Source organism: Lynx canadensis, chromosome B2 (genome assembly GCF_007474595.2).
Source record: "Lynx canadensis isolate LIC74 chromosome B2, mLynCan4.pri.v2, whole genome shotgun sequence".
NCBI classification, from domain to species: domain Eukaryota; kingdom Metazoa; phylum Chordata; class Mammalia; order Carnivora; family Felidae; genus Lynx; species Lynx canadensis.
In genome coordinates, this window is record NC_044307.1 from 122,427,742 (window position 1) to 122,447,727 (window position 19,986).

The window sequence follows — 19,986 nt, forward strand, 5'->3', positions numbered from 1 at the left end:
ATACAAATGAAATATGAAATTGCAGCCATGAAAGGATTCCAAGGACAGGGACAAGGTCCATGAAAGCATGCAGCAATCCTACCTACTGTAATCAGAGCCCACGGGTTCCCTGGAAAGTGACAATGAGCTGGTACGCGGGAGCTGAACCTCATGTTACATGCAGTCTTTCCACTAGTCCTCATCATGTAGTTATATGCCTCATCTCATCCCTAATGTTTATTTTTAAAATCTTGAATAGCTTTGGCATTTTCAAAGAACCAGACTGTAAATTATTCAACAATTCTACTTTTCCTAAGACCTCTGATACAGAAGGGCTTTCAGTGGCTCCATCAAGGGTTTCTGTTGGGTTCATCTTGCCCCTGGACCCCATCGCTCCCGTCAGCACGTGGTTCTGCTGCCTTGTGGCAGCTCTGGTCCCACTGTTAAGATGCTCATCGGTGTGGCTCTTCTTACTGGAGGTAGGTGGATTCTAAAGAATGGTTTTCACTGTTGGTGGGATTTTAAAATGTTGCTAGTTTGGAGGCCAAAAGCTGCCCTCTTGGGTGATTTTGCCAAAGCAAAACCTGCCTCCCTCTCTCCCCCCCCCCCCCCGCTAATTTTTAATTTTGCAGGAGGGAGACTGTGATTTCCAAGTTGAATTACTTAGATTCAACAGAATCATAATGGCTCCCCTCCTCACCGAGTCCCTCTGCATTGTCCTTAAGGTACGTTCTTGCTAGATGCTTCCATATTAATTCTTCAGAGAACCCCCTGGGCTGGGCTGTCAGCCCTAAGAAGACCTGTGCTCCAGGGCTCTCTCCTGTGCCTAGAATATGGCAGGCTCATGTTGAGGAAGGAAGGAAGGAATGTTTTTCCATTCACGTATTTCTATGGGTATTTTAGAGGAAAAGTGGAAAGTGATGACCCAGTAATTTTTATTGGGTCTTCTTATCTGGAAGGTTTGTGTGTATGTGTTTTAGCCATGTAATCCTGATGAATTCCTACAAATCAGGAATGTGCTGGGGACATTCAAATGACTGTATTTTTACATCTTTTTTTTTTAAGAGAGAGAAGCAAGAGTAGGGGAGAGGGGCAGAAGGAGAGACAGAGAGGATCCCAAGCAAGCTCCACACTCAGCACAGAGCCTGATGGGAGCTCGATCTCACAACCCTGGGATCACGACCTGAGTTGAAATCAAGAGTTGGAAGGTCAAGCAACTCAGCTACCCAGGTGCCCCTTTACATCATTTATTAAAAGCTACTAATACTTCTATTGAAAAATCTTGATTGCACTATAAAATAAAAAGATCTTGAGTAATGATCAAAACTACATTAAAAAATAGGGGTGCACACACATGCACTCTCTCTCAAAATAAATAAAAAAAAATATGTGCTAGAGGCAGAAAAGAAATGTATCAAAATATTGGCAGCAGCAATATTTAGGCAATGGAACTATGGGTGAATTTTATTCTTCCCTCCACTTTTCTGTATTTTACAAATTTTATAAAGTGAAAGATTACATTTTAACAACGGTTAAAGTAATTTTTCATCTGCATATCCATAGAAGAAAAAAAAGTCTATGTCTAGAAATTGTTTTATAAAATACCTCTCAAAATAGAAGGGCTCAAATACTGTTGTAAATAATGAATCTATGGAAAAAACACTAACAAGTCAAAATATGGATCTATCATGTTTTAAAGGCCGGTTATTCTACAGGCAATTGAGCGGTGGAGATTCACAAAGAGCTGAGATCAGAGAACAAAGAAGCCACTTGTGTGCAGAAACAGAGAAACCATAAATAGGAAGAAGAAAAGCAGCACGGGAAGCAAAAGTGCCCCAAAATGGATGCACTGTTAGTAGTATGGATGGAAGTTTCAGGGGGAAGATTTCCACCAAAGCCAAGCTTGTGTATGCTTGCTATTCGTCACTTAACCTCAACCTCCTACTGCCACCACACCTCTCCCACGCTGGGTGGGTCCCCTTAATGTCTCCACCCCCTTAAACAACAATCAATTGTACACATAATGCAAATAAGACTGCACTTTATCACAATTTAAGAAGGGAGAAATAAACACTCATTTCTACTACTGCTGCTACTATTTTTTGATGCTAAACTTTTTTTTTTTAATGTTTATTTATTTCTGAGACAGAGAGAGACAGAGCATGAGTGGGGGAGGGGCAGAGAGAGAGAGGGAGACACAGAATCGGAAGCAGGCTCCAGGCGCTGAGCTGTCAGCACAGAGCCCGACACAGGGCTCGAACTCCCAAGCTGTGACATCATGACCTGAGCCGAAGCCGGACGCTTAACCGACTGCACCACCCAGGCGCCCCGATGCTAAATTCTTAACAGTTAATTCTATCAAGGCCTTATACAACACTGAGTGGACGTCTCTTGTTCTGGCCTCACCCCTGCCCACTCCCAATCCATTTCTCCTGCCTAAAATCACCCTGAGTTTCCATCCAACCCTCCCATGATTCTCAGCCATGTGCTGTGCGTGATATCCACTTCACACCCAACTACAAGAGTGCCCCAAGCAAAGAAATTAAACTCAATTATAGTCAGTGGTGAGCTGTTTCCAGAACTTCTGGAAAACAAATGCTCTTTAAACCTGCCCTTGACCTTGATGAAGGCTCTGCGGATCCAGGTGTGGAATTGCAGGGGGTTCTGAACAGAGTCAGAGGGAAAAGCCAACACTGGAGAAGGCGAGTATAGATGAATGAGTCTTTGCTGACATTGAGCTGCTCCATCTAGATGGAGTCAATGTCTGGCTACCGCTAGTCTTTCTTTTTGGTTTACATCACTTTAAGTTAGGTTTTTGCCAGATCTATCTGTTAAATTCCTGATTACTATAATGCATAAATAAAACACTTTCTTAGCTTAGCAAGTTTACACTGGAGTGACAACTACTCAAACACTCTTCAGTAAAGAAATGTACTATATGGGTGTGTTCGCTCTGATCATTCACCCAGCAGCACATCTACACTCTGTACATTTTAGCACATGGATGTTGTTCTTCCACAGAATAAAAGAAATGTTGTCGTACAAGGTAAGCCACCAATATACAAATCACACTATTTCCCAATAAAAAGGTTTATCATACAGTCCATCAGATCAGAGTCCCAGGCCCAGCTGAGGATGAATTCTACCCTAAAGCGACTTATACTCAGGAGGCAGCACAACAAATACCCATTGACTAAATTTACCTCGGAGTTTGCTGTTGCAACTTTAAAGAAAAACATGACTTTACTCACAGGGGATTTACAGTCTATAAAGTATGCAAGATAAAGTCATCATGTATGTAATTCTAAAACAGAGAACAGGAGAAATAAATTTATGGCTAGAAATGGAGGAGTTGAAATTTAATCTGTTAGGGAAAAAAAAAAAAAAAAAAAAGGAATTCATGTGAGTCGGGAAACTTAGGTGAAAAAGATCCCATAAAATCCCCAAGTCATTTTTAGCAAGAGTGGTAGAGAACCTCATAAACAGACTCTAAGAAACAAAACACGATCTGCTGTTATGCTCAAACTAAGGCAATTTATTAGCTGGCTTTACACCTTAAATAATCTCTTGGTTACCTACAGGGACAGTTCCACTAATTCCAAACCAAGCTTTCAAAAGTTCATTGTTGGAGGAAGAACATTCTTATGCTCAACACAAAATACCTCTTTTATAACTTTCAGCAAATCTTTTCTTAGAGTTAACTAAAAAAAAAATTGCTCAGGTCAAATATTAACTACCTCAACAACCAATTTAGTTTATTTTCCATCAAAATGTGCGCAGGAGAGTTGAAAATCAAGAGAGAACACTGTAAACATTTTGTGGTTTGGCTGGAAGTAGAGTTCATTTCATGATGACTGAACATCTTCTAATACATATTTCTGATAGTTTCCATAAACCTCAGCAAAGTAAATCCATTCACTAACATTTCAAAGGGAAAGTTGTTTTCTTAAATGAAAGTGCAATATTAGCCTTTCTTTGCCATTTGGCAACTTGAAATTTTTGCAGGAGTGCTGATTAATACTTCTTTGTAGTTGATTATATCATTTTAAGTTTCTCTCTCATTTAAAAAAATGTCAATTGGACATTGTTCCTTTAACTGAACAACTGGATTCTTTAAAACAGAGGTTAGCTATTTCACTGCATTTGGAAACATGGTAGAAATTCTGACCCATCATTCTTTTATCTGTAAAAGAAAAAAACAAAAAAAGGCGCTATAATTTATTCATTCACATTTTAAGAACAATAACAAAAGGAAAATGACAGTGAAATAATCATTATATCAAGATGAAACTTTTCTTTTTTCCTGCAACTTTTCCCCTTCCCCAGTCATGCTATTTCTGAGATTTACTACAATCTCTCCATTATGTTCCACAAGACACTGTGTCTTATTTCTAGAATGCTCTTTTAGAAAGAATGCTTTGATGGATTACGTGTCACATTGCTGACAGTGCATTAGATAACATTTACTGAATGCCTATTACGGTGCCAAGTGTTTTGTGTAGACCTTCACTTCACGACGCTGGGAGGTAGGTTCCTGTACCCCATTTTTACAGGTGAATAAACTGAAGGAGAAATGTGCTTGTGCTGCTAAGAGTCAGTGGAGTAGTAACAAACTTGGGCAGCTGGACTCCAAAGCCTTTTGCGGGATGCAAGTATAACTGGATTTGGATGCAACATAAAGCCCCATGTTCAAAGTAGACACTCCTTTCGATGAAGTGAATAACTTTCATGCGGAAAACGATCAAATGAAGTAATGAAGTTCCCTTTAAAAAAATAATATTCCTAAGATTTACATTAATCATGATTGTGTGGAAGAACATTTAAGTTACTGAAGTTCTCTGGTCCACTTCTGGCTATTTTCTCCAAAACTCAACTGCACCTTACATTATACAATAGGTCCCTTTCATTAACATTAATTGAACTTTCTGAATGGATCATTTCAAAGAACACTGAGAACCAGTTATTTAAAGAAAAAACAATAATGATGGCTCTTCTATTAAATGAAATCACTTCCCCCAAATTCATTGGACTCTTAAAGTCTGTATTCTCATAATTTGGATTGCATAGTTTCAAATCTATTTTTCAACAAATTTAATTAAAAAAAAATTTTTAACATTTATTTATTTGAGAGACAGTGAAGGAGTAGGAGGGGGGCAGAGATGGGGGGAGACAAAGAATCTGAAGCAGGCTCCAGGCTCTGAGGTGTTAGCAAAGACCCAACGCGGGGCTCAAACTCACAAACAGTGAGATTGTGACCTCAGCCAAAGTCAGATGCTTAATCCACTGAGCCACCCAGGTGCCCCGAATTTACTTTAATTTTTAATAAATGTTTATTTATTTTTGAGACAGAGAGACAGAGAGCATGTGTAAGCAAGGGAAGGGCAGAGACAGGGGGAGAGAGAGAATCCCAGGCAGGTTCCGCGATGCCGGCGCAGAGCCCCACGTGGGGACTCGATCTTATGAACCCTGGGATCATGACCTGAGCCGAAATCAAGAATCGGACACTGAACCGACTAAGCCAATCCCAGGCGTCCCAAAAGTTACCTTAATTTTGAGGAATATCACTCATGGGGAAGATAGTTTGGAAGTCTCACTGTGAAAAGTTCTAAAACCACACATTTTCTTGCCATCACGTAAAAAGACTTTAACATAAATTTTAAAATCTTGTTCTAATACCATTAACTGTGTCCCCCTTAAGCCATAAAGTCTCAGTGAGCATTCTCACAAAGCAGGTAAAGAAGAGACGCCACGACAGGTTAACCACCCTCACGGTACCTCGGTGACCACGCCCGCGGCGATGGTGGAGCCGCCGTAGCGCAGCATGAACCTCCCCAGCTCCTTAAAGTCTTTGTACAGCTCCAGCGCCACCGGCCGTTGCGTCTGCAGCTCCACCAAGGCGTTCTGGCCTTTGGTCAACAATCTGTCAGAAAAGGGGAGCGGGGACGACACGGATATCCCGCAGAGGTGAATAATGCAGTAACAAACCAAAAAATGTATATTTCACATATGATCAACTTTCAAAAACTTAAAAAGAAAAAGAGTTTTTAAAATGAAAATATATACCTTTGAACTTTTCTGGGTCAGTTGAAAGAAATGAGAGGAATAATTCTAGATTTAAGAAATATTAGCTACATTTTATATACGTGTGTGTGTGTGTGTGTGTGTGTGTGTGTATTTTTTACCAATCTTCCAAATACAACTCTTGAAGGACCCTATAACCTAAAATGCTCAAGGACCCTCCACCAAAACCTTCCCTTCATTCCCTCATGCAACTGAGAGGTTCAATATCTAATAAAGAAAGTAAAGAATTTTCATTTTAAAAGAGGAACATAATATAAAATTCTAATTGGGGGGACGAAGTGTTAGGAAGTTATGTATAAAGAGGACAAAATCTCCTAGTGCCAATAGACTATTCTAAACCTCTCTCTTTCCTTCCCTCCTCTCTCTTTTCTCACACGGGAATAGTAATTCTTTAACAAGCGTTCAAAATAAAATCACATAAGATTTTTCCATCGTATGATGTCTGTAGGAAACGAACAGGGTGGGGCAGGAGCCTTTATATAAGCAGTTCCATACAAATATAAACAAAAATCCTCATGCAATGGGCCCTCCCAAACTTACAGCAAGAGTAGACCCCAAAAGGGGACATTTTGAAAACGTTCTCTAATTTAATTTTGATAACATTCTCTAATTTAATTTTGATGTGTTCTAGAAAGAAAACAGCAATTATGAACTCTCCTTCTGGAAGATTAGTTCAGAGACAGAATAAGCCAAAAAAGTTTTTAAAAAAGTATTCCAAAATTCCCAAAAATTGGCTTTGGACAATTTCAGTCCAAAGTCCAATTCCTTAGAAAGGAGAGTATCTAATATATTCATAATTTGTACTTAATGTTGTTTCTAGAAAGCTTGATTCCATCCATATGAAGCAATCAAGTCTGTAATTTGCCAGCGGTGGAAAGGAAGGAAAGACCAAATGGTGCTGGTATAAAGTAAGAGAAAGGCTACAAATTAGGTGCCAGGGAAATTAATATGAGAATATACTAGAACCCAGAATCACTGAGCAGGGAGCAGAAGCAGGGAGGGGAAAATTCAGAATTAGATATGATGAGTCAATTTTAGATTGAGAATTCTCCCAATCACTTGTGTGGGTCAAACAACCTGGATCCTGCCAAAAATACTATAATTTATGTGAACCAGCTGACTAGGTTAAATTCCTGGCTCTGCCCCCTTGCTAGCTCTGTGAACTTGAACATGTTATATAACTTCTCTAAACCTCAGCTTTTCCTTATCTGAAACCTCAGATTTTTCCTTATCTGAAAAATGGGGGAAATAGTACGTGCTTCGTAAGGTTGCTGAGAATATAAACCATGTGAAAGCAGTCCCGAGAGAGCCTAGGAAATAGCGGTCCTTCAGAAATGTTCACCATTATTTACACTTCTCAGGACATTATGGCATCACGGACTTTAAAGACCCAGGTTAAACCTGAAGAAGTATCAGTGACTACACATACTGTGGTGAGCACTGAATAATGCACAGAACTGTCAAATCACTATGCTGTACACCTGAAACTAACATAACATTGCATGTCAACCATATTTCAATACATTTTTAAAATCCATCTTAAAAAAAAAAATAAAAAGAACTGTTAAGGAACTATCTTCGAAAGAGAGATTAAGTAACTTTTTCTTCCTAACTAATGGAGAAACGGGCATGGGTATAGAGCAGAGTGAAGACTCACTTCTACTTGCACCCTACCTATTAGCCCACTAGCCACCTCTGGGCCTCTTACCCAGGTGCGAATGAGGAGGAACACCCAAAGACTGAAAAAAAGGGGATTTTGGGTGGGATTCCCCATAGGGTTGAAACGAGGAAAACCCCAAAGCTAAAGCAGCCAAGCCAAACTGTGGTTAGTTAGCCTTTAGTTGAATTAGGGTAAAAAACTTAAGGTTCTCAGGAAGCACTTCCTTTGAAAAATCCCAACCTTGTCCCGGCCAAAGGGAATTGTCCCCACTGAGGCCTGGATATTAATGATAATCAAGAGGGAAACAACATGGTGGTGATCACCTCAGCTTAAAGCTCCACGTGGATTCTGAACAGAAAGAAAAATTCTGGGTGGGAAAAAAACTAGAAGCTACAGGGTATGCAATACACTTTTTGCCTGGAGTATTCTGAAAGTATGGAATGCTTCTCATTAAGGAGGTGACAAGAAAGTTAAGAGCAACACTCAGGTGTAATCTGGAACTGGCGGCTAGGCATAATTGAAATTCATTCTTTAAAATGTAGAACTGACTTTTTTAAGTGCCTTTATTTTTACATCATCAGTACCCAGGGCTTGACACATATATGCAAACTTACATTAACATCTTTATTCACAATCCACACCCCACTGCCACCATCCATAACAGAAATCATATCTAGCGGCACTCATACCTAGACGGAAGCTTAAATATATGGTCTGTGTTTATTTTAATCTAGTCTGTGCAAAGAAAGATTTCTGGAACAAGTAAAATTAGATTTAGGTTTCATTTATCACAAAGAGAAATACTATCACAATGAATTAATCAGTAAATTTTAATTTTTTTTAAATGTTTATTTATTTTTGAGAGAGACAGAGACAGAGCTTGAGCAGGGGAGGGGCAGAGACAGAGGGAGACACAGAATCCAAAGGAGGCTCCAGGCTCTGAGCTGTCAGCACAGAGCTCAAGTCAGGGCTTGAACCCACGGACAGTGAGATCATGACCTGAGCCAAAGCCAGACGCCCAACCGCCCGAGCCACCCAGGCACCCCTTTGCTAAATTTTAAAATACTCACTTTGGCTTCTTCTTTGTGACTTCACCCGTGCTTTTGTTTAAGACGCTAATCAATCGTTTAATAACGGCAGGCTCACTGACAGTCTGATAGTGTAACAGCACCTGAAACAAAAAATGGTCCTGTCAAAGCACTCTTTACCGTGCACCCGCGGCTGTTTATCCTGGTGTCACATTCCATCATATGAATGCACTCGGCACTCCTGCCGGAAGCTTTCGGGGTCTCCAGCTGCTTCCTAAGTCCTACCATTCCGATCAGGGTGTTCCTTCACTTACTAAGGGAAAAAGGTCACAGGGGCCAGTTAGAGTCTCTCCTCCACTAACTTAACGAACCTTAGTAGATCAGACAACCTTCCTTACAGGGTCGTGATGAGAACTGAACAAGATCAGAGACAGTGCCTGGTATAGATGTTCATCAAATGCAAACTGTTCCATCACAAAAATGAGGGAAGGGGGATCATGTGATATTCAGCAGTAGTTAATGTATTCATTGTTGGATAATGAGAATAAAATATTATATAGGACTTTATTAGACAGTCTTTGAACTCAGGCCTGACTCTACACTTTCCAAGTGTGTGATCTGGGGCAAGTCCTTTTAAAGCCCTTTATCCCCAACATCTCCAGCCTCAGGTTCCTTATCAATGAGAAAAATCAGATGTTATTTTGAAGTGGTGAATATTCAGTTAATTGATGATCTTAAATTTTAGCTATTGTTCGTGTTTTATATGTAAGGAAGTTTAATATCAAAAAGGTTAAGCAACTTAATGTAGCCATGGTGATATGTTTCAGAGGTGAATTTTAATTTTTTTTTTAATGTATGTTTATTTTTGAGAGAGACACAGACAGAATGCGAGTGGGTTAGGGGCAGAGACAGAGGGAGACACAGAATCCAAAGCAGGCTCCAGGCTCCAAGCTGTCAGCACAGAGCCCGACACGGGGCTCGAACTCACGAGCTGTGAGATCATGACCTGAGCCAAAGTTGGACGCTCAACCGACTGGGCCACCCAGGCGCCCCTCAGAGGTGAATTTTATATGCTGGGATCAACTAGAGTAAGAGTTACACTGGCTATCCTCATTCAAATAACTAGCACTAAATGTGCAATATGTCTATAGTTGGGTATAGTGGGAAGACCAAATACTCAGCAAGTGGCAAAGCTGGCAAGGTTTAAGTGGTCTGACCATTTTATGCTGTTTGCTTGAAAAAACACTGACACTTCTACTATGGAACTTCTTGGCTGGGACGGCACATTCAGAAAAGAGAAATACAAGGGGGACTTGTGGATGCACAATCCTGGACTCTGTAACTTTCTAAAAACCCAAGTCTTTCAACCAGCACTTTGTTTATTCTGTCTACTTCTCTCCCCAGGACAATGCTGCCCTCAGTCCAGGACAATCCTCTCTCATCTGAATTAAAGTGCAGGCTCCTTCCTGGTCTCTCTGCCACCACTCTTGTCCCTCCCTTAGCCAGTCTTCTTAAATCTACCAGACTGATCTTCTAAAAGATAAACTTAACGACACACCCTTGCTTTTTAAAACCATGGAAACTTTAACTCCGCTACTAGGCACAAGGCCCTTCTCAACGTGACCCTCACTTCTCCAGCCTCGTCTCTCTCCATCGCCTCTTCCATTCTCCGTTCCAGGCATACAGAGCTTCCACTCCCTACATGTACCACGCCCTTTGTAAGCTTTAGGCTTTTGCACACGTGATGCCTCTGGCTAGAACACAGCTTCCACCTGTGCAGCCTCACTGGGCTAACTCCCACTCATGCTACTCCAACCCTCTTAGCGTGAAGCGTCCCCTCCTGCAAGAAGCCTGACCTCTAGTCTGAGCTAGACACCTTCCTCTGGGTCTCCTAATCTCACGACATAACCTCTCACTTTTATTGTAGCTGCTGTTTTAAGTGTCTGTCATCCCATGTAAATATAAACTCTGTGAGACAAGGAACTATGTATACCAGTACCAGACATTTAACCAGCACTCAGTAAGTATTTATGAAATAAATGTAAGAATGAAGGAATAAGAACACCTACAACACATGGAAGAAGAAATCAGTCATGTGGTTTTGTTTGTTTTTTTTAAAGGCACAACCGAACCTCCATTATTCTACAAAGGCAAATTAGTTTTTGTTTTGTTTTGTTTTTTATCAATGGCATGTGACCATTATAAACTGGAAACATTCCAGAAAAATTTAATGACCAACTCTTACCAGGGGAAAAAACCTTCCACAACACATGGTAAAGTTACATTTGTGTATCCAACACGGTCAGGGGTCAAAAGGCACCAATGTGTAACGTAAATGTAGTTCTACAAATCTAAGAAACATTTCTTTTGCAACAAACAGGTAAATAAGCAGAAAGCCCCTTACTTGGCTCAGGTGTGACTAAGAAATCAATACCAGTCTCCATCCAAGGCTCGCCAAATTTGAAAGAACAGAAGCACACGAACCTACTTAAGTTTCTTCTAACTTGTGTGAGCTGTGTGTGGGTTCCACCCAATCAGGTAGATGAATGGATCGTAGCAGTTTGGGGTACAGTGTGTGTGTGTGTGTGTGTGTGTGTGTGTGTGTGTGTGTGTGTTTTATGTCTATAGTATCTTACAGGTAGTAGCTCAGGAAAACAAAACAAAAACAAAAACAAAAAAAAAACCTTGTGGAACACGAGTGAAAAAATCTACATGCCAAGTAAGTGGAAAGTAATTGTATATTATATTAACATTTAGTTCATATTACATATAACTCAAGTCATCTATAATTCAAACCAGTATGCAGCATAATGTAAAAGGAAAAGGATCTCAAAGTGAAAAGTACTGACTATGAGTCCTGGCTTAATCACTCATTATTCGGACAGTCACCACACCCGAGTCTCCAATTCCTCACCTGTAAGTGCAGACAACACTAACACAAGTCTACGATCTTATCTGCAATTCAAAAACCCAAAAGACTGAAAACCTAAGTTGTTCCTGATTCTGCTATAACCCACTTAAGTAGCAAAAGAGGACTTGAAGTAAGGCAATTTACAGTCCTTATTCATTCTACTTAGCATTAACAAGCTGTGATGCAGAATTACTAGTATGTTTGATTACAGGGTGTTGCCCCATCATCTGTTAGGGGTTTTACATAACATGCATGCATCATATCACCTTTCTATAATCTGAATATTTCTGAACTCTGAAACACACTAGCTTGAAGAGTTTCAGATAAGGGTTGGGACTCTACTTCATGTGGGGTTGTGAAAATAAAATTATGTAGTGTTTTATAAAACTGTAATGAGCTACATAATCTGTTAGGTGGTAAAGTAAGTCAAATTATCATTTTCCTTACACTTCCAAGTGACCTATATTTTAAAACTATCAAGGCATATATGGTCCATTAGTTTACAACAAGAAAGCTAAGACCACTCAATAGGGAAAGGACAGTCCTTACAACAAATGGTGCTGGGAAAACTGGGTAATCCACATGCAAAAGAACGAAGATGAAGCCTTACTTTACCCATGTACAAAAATTAATTCAAAACGGATCAAAGACCCAAACAAAAGAATGAAAACTATGAAACTCATAGAAGAAAACAGAGAGGGAAGTTTCCTTGATGTTGAATCTGGCAATGATTTCTTATATATGACACCAGAAGTATCGGCAACAAAAGATAAATGGGACCTCATCAAAATTAAAAACTGTTGTACATCAAACAGCATTATTAAGAGATTAAAATGACAGCCCACAGAATGGAAGACAGTATCTGCAAATCACATATCTAACAAGGGATTAATATCCAAAATACATAAAGTACTGAAAAGATACTCAACATCACTAACCATTATTAGGGGAAATGCAAATCAAAACCACAATGAAATACCACTCACTTCACAACCATTAGTTTGCCTATCAGTTAAAAGCATCCTACTCTTGATTTTTGGCTCAGGTCATGATCTCATGGTTTGTGAGTTCGAGCCCCACATCAGGCTTTGCGCAGACGGCACACAGAGCCTGTTTGGATTCTCTCTCTCAAAATAAAGAAGCTTAAAAAAATCACCCACACCGCCCCCCGCCCCTTACACACACACACTACCAAGTGTTGGTGAGGAAGTGGAGAAAAGAGACCACTTGCACACTGCTAGAAAGAGCATAAAATGGTGCGGCTACTATGAAATATAGTCTGGCGGTTCTTCAAAAAGTTAAACACAGAATTACCACATGATCCAGCAATTCCACTCTTAGGTACGCACTCAAAAAGACTGAAGAAAAAAAAAGGGGGGGGGGGGTCAAACATACTTGTATGCCAATGTTCAAGGAAGCATTATTCGCAATCGCCAAAAGATGGAAACAACCCCAAGGTCCATCAACGGATGAACAGATAAACGATACATGGCATACACATACTATTCAACCTTAAAAAGAAATGAAATTCTGACATGTGCTACAATACTGATGAACTGTGAAAACATTATGCTAAATGAAGTAAGTCAGACACAAAAGGACAAAACCGTATGATTCCACTTATGAGGGACGTAGGATAGGCAAATTCATAAAGAAAGAAAGTAGAATAGCGGTTGCCAAGGGAAAAAGGGAAGGAGTAACAGGGAGTTTTTGCTTAGAGGATACAGAGGTTCAGTAGGGGGTGAGGAAAAAGTTGCGGTGATGGATGGTGTTGTGTTGACGGTCGCACAAAAACGTGAGTGTACTAAACGCCACTGAACTGTACACTTAAAAACAATTAAAATGGTAAATTTTATCTTACAAAATATTTTACAGTAAAAAAGCATAAGTTTAGTTAAAGTCTAACCCATTCTTCTATTTTTCTTCTTAAATAGAGTTTACCATACAAACTAAGAGACACAAATACTTCATGTAGTGTTAAGAAATGAGTCCCCAAATAGCAAAATTTTAATTGCTTGGGAAGCCTTTTCTAGGTTTAAAAACAAAACAAATAAACCAACAAACAAAAACTGAAGGTTCCTTCCCACAAGGGGCAGATTAAATGACAAAACACGACTGTTTTATTCTGAAACAAATTTCATCCTCGTATTCGTGAATCAATATACGCGGTGTAATTTCATAAAGGAACACGGACAAACTTTCAATTCATACTTATTTTTAAAAAACTACAGTAGACAGGAAGACAGTATTACTATTCAAAGTAACTACTGACCTCTTGACCTCTCTACCTCTCCAATGGCAAAAATTATTGCTGCATGAGTAAAAACACGCCGTAACCAACCTCTCCAGTTTCTCCCCACTGGACATACTGCTTTCTAAGAACGAGTGCCGTTCATTCACAGCAATTAAGCTACAGTTTCTTGCCTGTTAAAGAAGAATTCTGAATATTTAAAAATTAAATATTTTCAACTAGAACAACTATTTTGGAGAAACAATTTTAGTCTTTTTTTAGCATTTGGGAGAAATGGTATATGATTAAAACTAAAATTCTCGAACAGTATCTTGTATTTTTTATATGACCAAATTTACACAGAAATAATTACAAAGAGTTATAATCAAAGTGCATGGTTATTTCAAAGGTGTGTAAGTATAAAATGAATTTAAATAAGCTAAATAAATTTATTCCCAACCTCTAAAACATGATCACTAACTAAACTGAGCTTAAAGGTCAATTACTACTACTGTCTTATTTTTATTTCAAAGATGCATTAAATGCTGAAAATGATCTGTTTATATTTTCAAAGGCAAGCCATTTAATTCCACTAAATATTTTATTGTCGTGCAAATCTGTACTATATGAGCTGACCAAGAAAGAAAAAAAAAAGTCTAATAAGAAAAACTTCATCTGTTAAGTGGCAAAAGCAAAGTATCAAACTCTAAACACAGGATGGCCCCAAACATCTGAAAAAAAATTACACATAAAAGAAGAAACCCATGCAATTCACAGGCAGTGTATCTTCTGGCCAAGTAATATTAGAGTATAAAAACTCCTCTCCTTCCCATTAAATGTGCATGTTCAGATGATGCTGGTAAATGATAACCTACAAACAAACCTCACAGCCTGCAGGGTCTAAATGCGTTGCTTCGGCCCAATTAAAGTTAACCCTGTGTCAAGCATCCCCAGAACGTATTCATAAATACCAATGGGTGGACAACACGCACACATAAAAATACACTAAATGTAAAGTGTAGACATATTTATGTAGTATGCAATTACAGAGTATTCTTATCTTTTATGTGTGTGTTTTCCAAAGTTTTCTGTAATAATGTATTACTTTTATAATCAGAAACACTATAAATAAGCATATTAAAGCCAGAACAGAAAGACATAATCTAAGATTAGTCAGGTAGCCTCTAGAACACAGTAAAAAACATCAACCATTTTCTCTAAATGAATTTTACTATTATCCTTACTTTGTATCCTGTTGATTACAAAATTTCTTTTTAATGCCTCACTGAAAAAATCGTCAGACTCAAGGACCAAAATGAAAAAATACAAATGACTTTCAAAGTCTAATTTCATGTTTTTCTGGATTAGGGTAGTAAGAGGTTAGTTGAAAATAACTATAATAGCATTCTCGCTTGTAAAGTAAGTTACACTTTTTAAGATGAAGTTACTTTGAATTTATAAAAACAATAACAAACATTTTGAAACTTACAGGAAATCCTTTAGTGATAGGAATTTCAATATTAAAGATGAGGATCCGAGCTCTGAAACGAGTGCAAGCTTTAATGGGTTCTTTGGGGCCACAGAATATGCAGCCAACACTGTAACAGAAAAAAAAGAGACGGGGTGGGGGGGAGGGGGGAGAGAAGGTACTTGAAGAACAAATAAATACACATCAAATAGGAGTATCTCTAAAACCATTTACAAATAAAACAATCGAGTAAATTGGGGACTTTTCTAAATACTCCCTTCTGGGTTAAGGCAAAGCTTATACCATTATTAACCTTCCACCATTTTCATACGTTACAGCTTTCACTCAAAGAACGTGTTGAGTACACGTGCTGACATGTATTAATTTCAGTTTTAAGCAGATTTTGCTCATCATTTTTACATTTCTACAAGTGCCTATTTTTGGCCAAATGAAATTCGAAATTAATACTCATTCTTTCAGTTCAGTAGGTGAGTTGCAAGATCTATGTTTTGAGGTCCTACATCCAAAATAAGGGTCGCTTAAACTCATTTTCTCACTCACTTGATCTTGATGATATCCATGCCAACCAGCGTAAGACTAACATGATCACCTGCCGCCGCCCAATCAACAGGTTCATCATGCAGAGTGATTCCTGGAAATGAGTAAGAACCAAAGCATACAGTGAAACACCTCAATATCAAACCATAACAACCAAGAGAGCTTGGCTGATTTATGCCTCATCAGTCACTACTCATCATTTTCAATATGAATAGATTGAGAATGAGAAGTGTAACTGTGAGCGTTGAGGAAAACACACTTCCTCTAGACTTGACTCTTCTAGAACACCACCCTAAACATAAAGTGACTTGTATTTGTCCAAAAAAGGCTGATTTCTGCTTATTTAATCAAGGCTTTAAAACTCATTTATACAACTCATTTTATAACTCATTTATACAACTATTAAAACATGCCCCCGTTCAAATAGTTCTCTTATATTAATAGATGCGGGCATAATAATGCAGTTCAAATCACTTAATAACATAAAATATGGGACTAGGGGAGGTGTCCAGTAACCCTTAGGGCATCAGTGCTCAGTCAGATGGTACTCTTGACAGGCCCCTTCACTATTCCTGGCTCAAAAGAAATGCTTCCCAGAAAGAGAGAGAGATCCACAATGCTAACTGGTTATAAGAAAAGTGTAAGGAAATTTAATTTAAAACTGATCCCAGGTGTTGCTATACACCTTTATTACCTAGGGATAATCCTGGAGAACAATTACAAAGGGCATTACTCCACTACCTTATTCAAAAGCTATGAAAAGGTATCTCATATTTTCTGATTCTATGGGGCAAATTAATGGGCTAATAGTAAGTTCCATTCCACTAGAACTTGAACCTTTTGATGAAGACAGTGCATAGGCCAACCACTGTGAAATAGTTCTTGATGGACATGTTTTTAGTAAATGATAACTCACCCATATCTTTCTCAAAATACTATTTTTTTTTCCCATGTAACATACACTTAAGAAACTCTTAACTTTCTTTTAGACTTTTTATGAGTTCAAAGAGAACTTTAAAAGCTCTGAGACAACCTAGAGTTTTATTTGAAATTTTATGTATGTATATACCTGCATTAGTCTAGGAGGAGCCATAACTTTTATCAAGGCATCAAAGAGGTTCTTGACTCCAAAAACTTAACAATTATAATATTAAGGAATGTTCGTTAAATTTTCAACTACTTTAGTTTTTAAATGTAAACTTACTAAAAAAATTTTTTTAAAAAGGTGGGGGGAGGCACCTGGGTGGCTCAGTCGGTTAAGTGTCCGACTTCAGCTCAGGTCATGGTATCATGGTCCGTGAGTTCGAGCCCCACACCGGGCTCTGTGCTGACAGCTCAGAGCCTGGAGCCTGCTTCGGATTCTGTGTCTCCCTCTCTCTCTGACCCTCCCCCGTTCATGCTCTGTCTCTGTCTCAAAAATAAACAAACATTAAAAAAAAATGTTTTTTTAAATGTAAACTTAAAGTGATCATATCTGATTTTTGTTATGAAATGTGGAACTGAAGGCAGGAGCTGGCCACTTACAACAGAGATTGCCTTTAGTTTAGGATTTTGAAGAGCTCTCATACTAGAATTTTAATTAGCAATATAAAATTTTGTAGAGGCAATCTACAATCTGATTTTCTCCCTCCAAATATGTTACACTGTCCTATATATGATACTCATCTTCTTAAGGACCTTCTTCATGAGACAGACATCACACAAAGTAGTACTTTTTTAACACTCCAAAAACTCGATGCGTTAATAAAATGAAAACACAATTTAGAATTTCCATTTCTTGGTAGCAGATTTAGTCACTTCTCTCTTTTTAGGAGATGTTACTGGTTAGTGATAGAATTGTTGAGATAGAAGGGTGCACTGAACAATTAAGTAAATCAAGCAAAAGCAACGGAGTTAGAAATTGAGGACTGAGGGGCGCCTGGGTGGTTCAGTCAGTTAAGCACCTGACGTCAGCTCAGGTCATGATTCCCACAGTTCCTGAGTTTGAGCCCTGCATCAAACTCCGTGCTGACAGCTCAGAGCCTGGAGCCTGTTCTGGATTCTGTGTCTCCTACTCTCTCTGGCCCTCCCTTGCTCACACTCTGTCTCTCTCTCAAAAATAAATAAAAATTCCAAAAAAAAAAAAGAAAAGAAAAGAAATTGAGGACTGACAACCTCCAAGTTGGGTTACAAGAGTAGCCATCAAGGAGTAGGGTATGATCTCAGGTACTTCTTATACAGCTTTCCTTTAAGATTAAAGATAAGTGATTAGAGTTTTTCTGGTGGGGAAGGGACAGGAAGAAGAGAGGGAAAGAATGTGGAACTTACAGATGTAAATTATGATTCTAGAGGTCACAAAAGAGCCAGTCTGTAAGGTCCATGATAATTTTAGGACCATGGTTTTAGTTTTAATTCATGTCTATTGATTATTTTAAAACTTCCTATCTCAAAAAAGCTCATTAACCTACAAAGAAATTAGTATTTCAAAAGTGTTGTTGCTCTTGATCACTTTAAAAAACAGTAAGAGATCTGAACTTGCAAATAATAGATCAATGGAAAATGATTCTTTTTAAAAAAGCGTGCATTACTTGTCATCTAAATAGAATTTTCATGATCCCTAAACCAGCAGAAAGAAAAAAGCAAAATGGAAATAACTTTGGCTTTCATTCCCCTATTCATCTTTAAATTTGTTCTAAATTGTTACCTAAACAGATATTCATTAATTTCTTAGACTCTAAGAAATCTGCTTTTGAAGTAAGCAAATTAATTGTTAAAAATGTACATTCAAATTTATCATCCAGTCAGGTACAACTCTGGATATAAACTATAATAAGAGTAATAGAGAAAAGTACTGAAATTTAACAACTTTTAACATTCTCAGTATACTGTAATTTAAAATTGTTATAAATTGTTACTTTGAAGTATAAATCAGAATGTCAGGTCTATGTTGAAGTTGGAGGCTTAGCTGGAAACTAGATTAAGGTAAGTACAGAATTATAAACTTTTAAGCAGAATTCAGAACAACAAGTACACTTGTAAGGTCAAAAGATTAGAAAATAGAAACAGTTATTGGTCAGTGTGAAAGGTCATATATTACATGTGGGAAAGCAGTAATTCTGGCACGTTAGCTCAATTTCTCTTTTTAACATTAGGATTCTCTGCATTTGCATCTTATTTTCTTAGGTCTTTCTGCAAAAAACAATTTTTTTTTTGGTATAAGCATGATTAAACTGTTAACTGATAGTAATTCTGAAATACAAATTTCAAAACAACTAGTTACTGACTGTTTAGTGCCAGGATGGGGTTAAATTTAATTTCTGCTGCTGAATACTATTTTCAATGTATCTGTCAGGTGTCTATACATCTGGTTAGATCCTAACCAGGCTTTTAGAATCAGTGTCAGGAAAAAAAAAAAAAAAAAAAAAAAAAAAAAGAAATGCTACCACAGTTAGAATGTTCTGTGTACATTTATACACACATAGTCACAACAGAAAAAATCGTTTAATGTTTTCACATTTTTATCTTCAACAGTTAGTATCATTTTGACAGTCAGTTACAATTTCACTAAGAGGTTATTTACTTAGGAGTTAATAACTAAACTACTTTTAAAAATCTGCTGTCTCAACTTAAAGGTTTTCAGCAAAAGAATCTTGCAGAGGAATACCTTTTGCAGTACAAGTTTCATTAGGAGGCATTGCTAGTAGTCGGTCACCGGTCTGGATATAGCCAGCTTCAATTTTACCAGTTACACAAAATCCAGATCCTTGATCTGCAAAATACACCCAAATCTTACAACTCATGTAGCCACGTTATCTAATGATTCAAGCTGTTAGCTACGTTTTGTTCCCTAGTAGGTTATATAAAACTAGTAGTTCAATGAACATTTAGCAATGATCATTTCAGAATTTGTAACATTATCTACTAAATAGGACATACCACATTCTACTCTATATCTTCTTACAAATAAAAATATTCATGTTACAAAAAGGGAGATTCATTCCTCTTTCAAATATTTAGTGAGTGTTTACCAAGTACCAAGCCATGTGCTAGCCTCTAGGAATAAAGAGATGAAAATATAAGTCCCTACCTGTA

General features: G+C 38.1%; 1 protein-coding gene across 2 annotated transcripts in view; it reads right to left on the bottom strand.

Annotated features, from left to right (window-relative positions):
- Positions 1 to 3,488: 3,488 nt before the first annotated feature.
- HBS1L (HBS1 like translational GTPase) overlaps positions 3,489 to 19,986 on the bottom strand; it is an 87,093-nt gene continuing 70,595 nt past the window's right edge. For both annotated transcript variants that reach the window (XM_030316394.1, XM_030316396.2), the window contains 6 exons: positions 19,559 to 19,663; positions 15,919 to 16,009; positions 15,379 to 15,487; positions 8,791 to 8,891; positions 5,755 to 5,899; positions 3,489 to 4,162 (listed from right to left, as the gene is read on the bottom strand). In XM_030316394.1, coding sequence (XP_030172254.1) covers positions 4,151 to 4,162; positions 5,755 to 5,899; positions 8,791 to 8,891; positions 15,379 to 15,487; positions 15,919 to 16,009; positions 19,559 to 19,663 — 563 coding nt within the window. In that variant the 3' untranslated portion in view covers positions 3,489 to 4,150. The remainder of the gene's footprint in view (positions 4,163 to 5,754; positions 5,900 to 8,790; positions 8,892 to 15,378; positions 15,488 to 15,918; positions 16,010 to 19,558; positions 19,664 to 19,986) is intronic.